The sequence below is a fragment of the Leptidea sinapis genome, chromosome 18 (assembly GCF_905404315.1).
Source record: "Leptidea sinapis chromosome 18, ilLepSina1.1, whole genome shotgun sequence".
In the NCBI taxonomy this organism is placed as follows: Eukaryota; Metazoa; Arthropoda; class Insecta; order Lepidoptera; family Pieridae; genus Leptidea; species Leptidea sinapis.
In genome coordinates this window covers 10,927,758-10,937,820 of record NC_066282.1, presented here as the reverse complement: position 1 = coordinate 10,937,820, position 10,063 = coordinate 10,927,758, and the positions used below count along the sequence as shown (strand labels likewise).

The following is a 10,063-nucleotide window of genomic DNA, read 5'->3' as shown; positions in this document are numbered from 1 at the left end:
GCCTAAGCAGTAAACACGTTATATGAGAAAACTATCGATGATACTTACTACACAACTACTTAAAACTATCGATGATACTACACAATTACTTAAAACTATCGATGATACTTACTACACAACTACTTAACACTATCGATGATACTTACTACACAACTACTTAAAACTATCGATGATACTTACTACACAACTACTTAACACTATCGATGATACTTACTACACAACTACTTAAAACTATCGATGATACTTACTACACAACTACTGAAAACTATCGATGATACTACACAATTACTTAAAACTATCGATGATACTTACTACACAACTACTTAACACTATCGATGATACTTACTACACAGCTACTTAAAACTATCGATGATACTTACTACACAACTACTTAAAACTATCGATGATACTTACTACACAACTACTTAACACTATCGATGATACTTACTACACAGCTACTTAAAACTATCGATGATACTTACTACACAACTACTAAAAACTTTCAATGATACTTACTACACAACTACTAAAAACTATCGATAATACCTACATCTCTATAAAACTATATTTTAATAATTTTGATAATCGCCGAAAATCGAGAGCGGGTCACTAGTACAAATTTTATAAGTTAATGTTAATTTAATAGAATAATAATTTAATATCGATTATTAAATACTTGCATTGTAATTTATTGAAGTAAAACTTCTTTAGGCGCGACTTGGGGGTAACTTTGAATTTTTTCTGACAGAAGTAACGCTCAGTACAAAAGTGAATTGAAACAATTTTTTAACCCGTAATAATTTAATAGTTTTAAAAAATATTTCAAATTGCTCTGTCATATTTTTCAATAATCTCCAAGTGTTTTTATTATTTATTTATTACTACTGTTGCAATAAATAATAATCAAGTTTTCAGAAAATTTCTGACATTCGTTAATTTGTTCTTGGGTTTTTGTTTTTCGTTTCCATTATTAGGATAGGCAAAGGGTTCGAGCCCATACAGTCATATTTGTTAAAATTCAATAACAACGTCATATATATATGCGGTAATAATAATATAACCTTAAATTTCTTATTATAAATTATTTTATTCATGAGTGAAAATTTTAAAATGTGCGAATGGACAATGAACTGAATCATAAATAGAATATACATTTAATGTAAATAATAATAAGTCAAATAAAATGGCAGAATCCCAGGAACATTATACTCATTCATCAATAAATAAGAATAAAAGAGAAAATCAAAAACCTGGCCTGTAAAAAGTGTAAGCATGAGTAAGTGTTTCTGTAAATTCTGTGTAATTCTGATCAATAAAAATATCAAAATATAACATTATATCATTCTTTGTAAAATATATAAAAACTCACTTGATAAAATAATATTAATTATATTATATATTAATACAGGCATTTTTTTTTAGGTAGAGAAGTTAATTATTATTAAGTTTTACTTCAATCGCGCGTAAAGATTACACGCACACACTTTTAACCATTGTGCTGTGGAACTCAGACAAAATAATTCATTACAAATATAGAAATATCATTCAATTTTGTTTGAACGACTCGTGAATCGAGAATAATTCAATTTTTATATTAAATGTTATTTAGGGTATAATAATCAAGTAATATGTTATAAGATTACCATTGACATGCAGAAGAAGTACCCAGTGAAGGCTAAATGCGTGCACCAGTGAGGATGCTGGTAACTTTATCGTTGGGGAGCTCGTGTGATGGAAGGTACTTGAGAAGTGACTACGAGTTTCCTATTAACATTGCAAAGTGTTAACTGACATGAGAAGTTTTAAACATGAAGTGAAATGAAAGACAACAATAAATATAGAACAAAAGCACAACAGTCAATGTAGAGGAAGCAGTCTCTTTAGTCATCAACAACAATACATTTCCCACGTGTTCGGTGCGCCGTGCGGTGTCTACAGCCTTCCTGTGATATTTGAAACTGTAACACAACTCAATATCCCGACACCATTGTCACTAGAATTATAACTACCTAGCCGCGGTGGGTTAACAACATCTTCACGATGTATGTTGATATTATTAGATACAATGGGATAGAGTCCTCAGTCTACGAAAGTGCTTGGACTCATGGAGGCAGTTGGTAGGTGAACTATAACTCTGTGGGGAAAGTTGGATGTGACGACGCTGGTCGATGCATGTGGCCAGCCGCCCACGGCCCAGCGGCGGTCGTACCGCGTACGTCGTACGTCGCATCTGGTGACTGGGGGTGAGGAGACCGGGGCCGGGGGGACAATCGCGCGGGGCGGGGGCCGAGGGCGGAGGGCGACATTAGTACCGGAGCGCCACGTGCGTTGCAGGGCAGCGAGCAATCAGTCCGCGCGCAACCGTAGCAAACAATACACGTCTGAACACCCCGCGTTAACAACGTATAATCGAACTTATCCGCTTCGGAAGCGGAGTGACAGTGCTTGCAGGGTGTAAGGTGGTCAGCGCGACGGAGGCGGTGCAAGAAATGTTGATGGCGGGCGGTTTGCCGGCTGAGACCGAAGGTCTGCTGACGTTAGGGTCAATACCGGGACAGAAAGACACCACCTGGACTAAACTGTTCGTCGGAGGACTTCCTTATCACACGACAGATAAGAGCTTAAGAGAACACTTCGCGGTTTACGGAGATATTGAAGAAGCGGTTGTAATTACGGACAGGCAGACGAGTAAAAGCAGAGGATATGGATTTGTAAGCAATTTCTTTATAATTAATGCTGATTTAACTTAATTTATGTAGGAAATATAGTTACAGCTTTTGTTTAGTCAAATGTCAAACACCTACGTCAGCATTTATTTCAAAACACTGCTTTCAGTTCAATTGACACGTTTGCGTATATTTTGCCCTTGCGCAGTACTTCCACTCTGAAACAGTGTGTTGTATGGACTTAGCTAACCTAGCCACAGTACCCATAACATTTTATCGTTTCATGTTATCGTGGTTTCTTAAACTAGGTTTATTGGTTATTATTTTCATGATAAATTCAATTAAAACTATGAAATAGTATATAGGACGTGTTTACCAGTGTTCCAGGCTTGAAAGTTGATTATTATTCGTACCCACCATGTTATATGTAACTACCTATCTAATGTATTATAATTTACAGCGTCGATCGTGTGAATAATTCAACAGTATTTAACACTATTGTAGGTACCTGGCCTGCGAATAGTTTATCCTCTGCGTTCTTAATAATAATATTCAATACTCGAATAGTGTCCTGATCCATGCACAGATGTCAATGCGAAATTTTTCCTAAAATTCGCTTCAAAGCATCTCTTTGTTGAAATAGTCTGAGGGTTTTATGCAGTGCGAGTGGGGTTCGTGGGAAATGAATCACAACCCCATTTTCAATTCAACAAGGGTAAGACACCCTGAGGGAGGGTATAGTTGTAGGTACCCATTGCTGATTGCACCCTCTCCGTAACATCCAAATACATAACTGCAATATTACGTGTTTAATTACTTACTTTCTTATTTGGAAATATTTTACACGCGAAGTAAAGTTACCTATTCCAAGTTTAAAACATTTTGTCGTTATCTTACCTTTGTCACCACATAATTAGGTACCTACATGACAGGGACGAGTAATTTTAAACTTGGAGTTACTTTTCATTGCCTTTATTAATAAGACCTATTGAGAGAGATAAGAGTTATTGTTTGGAAAGAGGTACAAGCTGTATCTGAATTTCAAAACATCTAATAGGTACATGGGTAAGTACATGTCTATATAAAAGTATATTCGTATGGTCTCCAAAATGTTCAGGCAATCTTCAGATTGCACCAGCGAGTGATTCTGTGAAGTATGATAGAGATCGGATCAACATACCTATCTACTATATATAAAAATATCTATCATTTATATTTTAATGATAATTTCAACAAGTCGTTTATTGTAACACAAACGCAAATCGGCTCGAAAACTAGAGAGAAATCAGCAAAAACAAGAAAAATATACAGACCGAATAAAATAATAATACTTACATAATAACCTCAACCTTTTCGGATTATATTTTTAAGTTATGAAGACTACGCTGCGTAGTGAGCAGCATACATTGCATTTGAAACCTTGTCGGCATAGTAATAAAGGTGTAAGAGCTGTCGCGTTAGTTGCAGTAGGTACTTACAATCTGGGGAGCTACTTAGTACTAGGTAGGCAGTAGTTCGTGATGAAGTACATACTAATAACAAAAGACTGTCATTCGATAGGTCCTCGCTCTGCGGGTTCAGTGCCTTTTCTGTAAGTATTACAACTTATTTCAGGACGGTAACCAAACTATAATACCTATCTTAGTATTATTATCTTCTTTAATGGATCTTATTTAAACTAATATTGTGAAGAAGAAAAATATGTTCATTTATTTCTTAATAATGGATAAACTCAAAAACTAAGTATTTAATGGGTTTTATTTATTTAAAAAAAATTTACAATACCGGTTAATATTAGGGGTTAACAGTTAAAAGTGATAGATGCATAAAATAGAGCATAATATTTTATTTTGAAAACCGCAACGATAGGTAGGTAGGTACTATGCGGTTTAATCTTAATCTTAATATACCTGTATAAATCTCGTGTCACAATGTTTGTCCTCAATGGACTCCTAAACTAATGAACAGATTTTAATGGGGATTACTTCATGGAGTGCAGTTTGGTCCAACTTGAGAGATAGGATAGTTTTTATTTCGATTTGGGACCCATAATTATTTTTATTTTCAATATTTGTTTTGTATGGACATATTTTTTATGAGAGAATTTAGTGACGCACGGTTTGACAGTTCCGCTGTGAAACAATTTCATTATAACAACGGAGCATTTTTTACGAAATAATTCTTGATGTTTTGAAATATTATTGGCAAATTCCTATAAAACAGTTTTTTTTTTATTATCTACAGAACAACGTCTGTCGGGGCAGCTAGTAGTTGAATAATAATATTTAGGTTTCTGTGTGTGGGTGTTGAGCAGTTTCGTTCAATTCACACAAGTATATCAATTGTTATGGGGCGGGGTGACGATATAATAATATAGAGTAGGTATTTAGACTTTATTTATTTATTAAAACACACCACATCATATACAATACAATTTTCTTAATCTAATGTTACAATTAGTAGTTCTTAAGTATACGAAAATTATGGTGAACATAAAAAATACAAAAAATACTCCCTAAATACTTCTGAAAACTAGAACTAATACTATCTAAACTATAATTAATACAAAAAAAATTAAAGCACAAATTATAACTTAAACTTATTAAAATAATGAAAATAATGAAGACGAAAAAAAAAGAAAAACTACTTATTTGACAAATGCGATTGAGTACCAGCTAAGTGTTTAACAACACTTTCTTTAAACCTGACCAGCCCACCACCGAATATATCAAGTTCTGAATTGGTATCGTTTAACTTATTGTACTCGCGAAGAATTCGAGCGAGAGGCGCCTGAACTCCCAGGTTGGTTTTTATAGAAGGAACTTGGAAGATTCTCTTGATTTTGAACCTTGGGAATAAATATGGGACAGCAACTTTGCTCAGACGTTACTTACCTACGTAAAACTTAGTTGAGTGTGAGCTTAGGTATGCTACCTAATATTTGATTTCGTTTTTAGCTTAAGCTAAGACAGCTCAATGTAAAAGTTTTGTTCGCGTTTTATCACACTCAGAAAAGGTTTACACAAGTAAAGTCTGAGATAAGTACGCTCTATAGGTCTATCAACCTAACACTTCTGATTACGAAGGCTAGGTGACCTTTTTTATAAGTGACGATAATCAAGTACCTACGACAGAGGGATTAAGTTAATATTGCATATAAATAATATTTTATATTTATAAACGGACGAGTCTAATGAAGGTTTTATAAACTAATTGATTAATACTTCTTTGCATAACCAGATTCTTAGGCGCATTCACAGTTAATAAGGTCGCACATTACGGTAAGCGATGTATAATTTTGTATGTTGCTTAGCAAAATGATTAATAGTATACTTAATAACATAAGAAACATTAAGCTTCGAGCGTAGTTATTCAAACATATTTAGCGATTATAGTTTTTTGTGAGCACAAAGATTATAAGAACACGTGGGAACGACAGCAGCGAAAATTCTGAGCGGCACTAACTAATTACTAACGAAGAACTCCCCCTTCGTACGACTCGGCACAACATTAGATATCATACGTACTCACCAACTAAATGATAGCGCTTCTCAGTGAGGTCCTGCCACATACATACTTGAACCAAACAATAAAAGCATAATTTCGAGGTGGGGGAGGACGATACATGGGTCAGTTTCACCTTCAACGTGCTGTGTTTTAGTGTTTAAAAGCATCTAAACTTCTATATCGTGATCTATATCTCATAAGTCACAGATATATTAAACCTTTGTAGAGCTGCCAGTGAATGTATGTACCTCCCTATAATGAATCATAAATTCAAATTCAAATATTTTTATTCGAAATAGGATTTATAATCACTTATTGAACGTCTAAAACTACCCATTCAAAAGAGACTGCCTCACCTGAGAAGAATGGGCGCAAGAAACTCAGCGGGCTTTTTTTTTATATAAAATATGGATTACAATGTAATATTGTAGAATAAACATTTATAATTAAAGAGCCTGAGGGTGTTCGCTTTAATCCCAGTCCGTGGTGTCATTAAGAAAATCGTTTATGCTATAATAACCTTTCCCACACAAACGTTTTTTAACAATTCTTTTAAATTTCGTAACACATTTGTTTTGTACATTTTCTGGGATCATATTGTAGAAGCATATACATCGCCCAACAAAAGACTTACTAACTCGACCCAACCGAGTAGTAGGCATAACAAGTTTATGTTTGTTCCTCGTGTTAACATTATGAATGTCACAGTTTCTAGAAAATTCTTTAATGTGCTTATGAACATACAAAACATTATCGAAAATGTATTGAGAAGCAACTGTCAAAATGTTTATTTCTTTAAAATTTTCTCTTAATGATTCTTTAGGACCTAGGTTATAAATCGCGCGAATAGCCCATCATAACCTTTGTAAGTCGAGTAGAATACAAAATCTGCCTAAATCGTGATGGTTAGTGGTGGGATAACTGCTCATGGACGTTCGCCACACCAGGGGTCAAGATGCTCTGACTGTTCGGTAAAACAGCAGCCGGTGATTGATTCCACAAAGTGTCCGTGCGAGGTTACAAATTTCCCGCAAAACCCGCGGTTGTCGTGGCCTGGTATCAACCCGAAGAACTCGTCTGAGCACTCCCCGTGATAAATTATGCTGAAGGAGATGCAGAGAGAACTTACATCTACGAAACGGCAAACAATTTTTCACATATTACCGAAATCCCTATAGCGCATATTTTTCAGATCTCTCTTGAAGTTCTTCCTACAGAGGTAGGCCCTTCTGTACTGTATAATTTATTTTCATTTTAGCATTTCTACCATCAGGAACTAGGATCAAAATATATTAGTAATTTTTAGCTAGATTAATAAAGGCCGTTAAAACGGCAAGACATATAAGGCCAGAGATAAACGAGTGTCAAACAGTTTTATCTGACATCGTGTACTGGTTTAGCGGTAATAACCTATTGTTAAATAGCAAGAAAACTAAATTCATTAAATTTACCGTACCAAATGTCAAAAATGTAAATGCAAATGTTTTGTTAAACGGAGAAGTGATAGAACCGGTGGAATCTGCTATATTTCTTGGCATAACTCTAGATTACAAATTACAATATTGAAGGATTGGCGAACAGACTTAGTTCTGCAGCATACGCGGTTAAAAAGATTAAACAATTAACTGACATAGATACGGCGCGACTAGTATACTTTAGTTATTTCCATAGTATTATGTCCTATGGTATATTGCTATGGGGCAACGCTGCCGATATTAATACAATATTTGTGATGAGAAGCTAAGCTAAGAGGGCTATTCGCGCTATTTATAACCTAGGTTCTAGAGAATCATTGAGAGCAAAATTCAAAAAAAAATTAACATCTTGACTGTTGCTTCTCAATATATTCTAGATAATGTAATGTATGTTCATAGGCACATAAGTGAATTTGCCAGAAACTGTAATAACCATAATGTTAACACCAGGAATAGACATAAACTGATAATGCCTACTACTCGGCTAATTTAATTTAATTTTTTTAATTCTTTTATTCTCTATTTGGCTACTATGGCCCACTTAAATGTCATAATAATACAGTCAGATATAATTATAATTAATACATAAATAACATAATATATTCCCCATATTCCTCAGTCCCTGTGTGCAACATGCAGTTTACAACAGCGGTTTATATAAACACAGTCGAGCCGATCTCCCAGTGCAGCCAGCATGCTGTTGTTGCTCCCTCGGACTCGGCACACCAGTGACGTGCCTCTCTTTCGCTTTATTGTATAGAAACAGTCAACACGGGCTTCGGCAAACATCGCTGAGGCGCTGCAATAGCGAGGGAGCCTCAACAGCATCCTAAATGAATTGTACTGGACCCGAAGGGCGCTGTACGATCTTTGCGTATAGTCAGTCCACAAGCTGAAGGTATAGAATGAGGTGCAGTAGGCCCTAAAAAGAGTAATCTTAACATCTGAAGAGCACCTTGCAAACCTAGGGATCACCATATTAGCTCTTACCGATATCGCCCTCCGTTCCCGCTCAACATCTGCGTCATCCCTCAGGGAAGGTGTTACTAAATGGCCAAGATATTTAAATAGATCAACCATTTCTGACGGTGTTCCATTTAGCCTTATAGGTGGCATCTCTGTTTTATTTTTAACATTATAAATCAGCCCGTGTTCAGCTACCTTACAAGTGCTTATCAACTTCAGAGTCCACAGACTGAAGCGCTCAGCAGAACCATGTCGTCCGCGTAGCTTATGTTATTGAAACATACGTCGTCTATGTAGCAACCGACATGCTGTTTGCTGAGCGCCTGAGTTAGTAAGTCTTTTGTGGGGCGATGTATATGTTTTTACAACAAGATCCCAGAAAATTTTCAAAACAAAAGTATTACGTTATTCAAAAGAATTGTTAAAAAACGTTTGTGTATGTTACAATAACATAAATGACTTTCTCAATGATACCGCAGATTGGGAATGGAGAGACCGCCCTCAGGCTATTAAATATTTATTCGATGAAAAAAAAAAGCCCGCTGAGTTTGTTGCGCCCATTCTTCTCAGGTCAGAGGCATTCATTTTCGAATGGGTGGTAGTTTTTTTTGACTTTCAATAAGTGATGTCACATCCTATTTTGAATAAAAATATTTGAATTTGAATTCACTTATGTGGTTAATACTTAAGTACAATAAAGTAGCGTATTTATAAACAAAGTGTGCGAGAGAGAAGAAAATATCTAAGGGAGATACAGCAAGATAGACAAGGAAAGCGATATCTATTGTTACTGTAATCAATGTTCATTGACAAGTCGTAAACAGTCAGCAATAGCTCTTTAGTATGTTAATATTAAACCACTTGATAAAGCACACATTGACAAATCAATTATCGGGCTGTTAGGTCGTCGTTACGGTAGTATATTTTAACATTATAGCGAACCACAGCCAATGTACGAACTAGTGTCCATTACATAAAATATGGTAAAAAATAAGGCTTCTGGAAAACAAATAAATCGACACACGGTCAAACAACACGAGGTCCGTTTTATCCCTCTGGAATCAAACCTACACACTATTGCTGAATACAACAGACACTTACCACTCCACCAACAGCCATAATGTATAACAAATTATAAAAATAATACAATAATGTACAATAAGATGATTGTTTATAAGGCGTGCCGTCCGCGAGAAGACTGGGCGGTTCTGAGAGCGACACGCCTTTATACAGATAATAATTTATCGAAGCCTTACCGCCTCCAATTTAACCTTACAAAACCTGCTTTCATACATTTATTTATATACTAGATTCGCGTATCGACAACACCCGGGCTGAGTTTTATAAGTAAAAGCATCAAAAATAGAGATTAATTATTTCGGAATATCTTAGAAATTTAAATACAGCTGTTTTTTTTTTAAGAATTAAAACGTGTGTAATTGTTATTAT

At 35.2% G+C, this 10,063-nt stretch overlaps 1 protein-coding gene across 1 annotated transcript in view; it reads left to right on the top strand.

Annotated features, from left to right (window-relative positions):
• Positions 1-2,321: 2,321 nt before the first annotated feature.
• LOC126969599 (RNA-binding protein 24-B-like) overlaps positions 2,322-10,063 on the top strand; it is a 54,110-nt gene continuing 46,368 nt past the window's right edge. Inside the window, exon 1 of the mRNA XM_050815142.1 lies at positions 2,322-2,711. Within this exon, the coding sequence (XP_050671099.1) occupies positions 2,490-2,711 (222 nt within the window). The 5' untranslated portion in view covers positions 2,322-2,489. The remainder of the gene's footprint in view (positions 2,712-10,063) is intronic.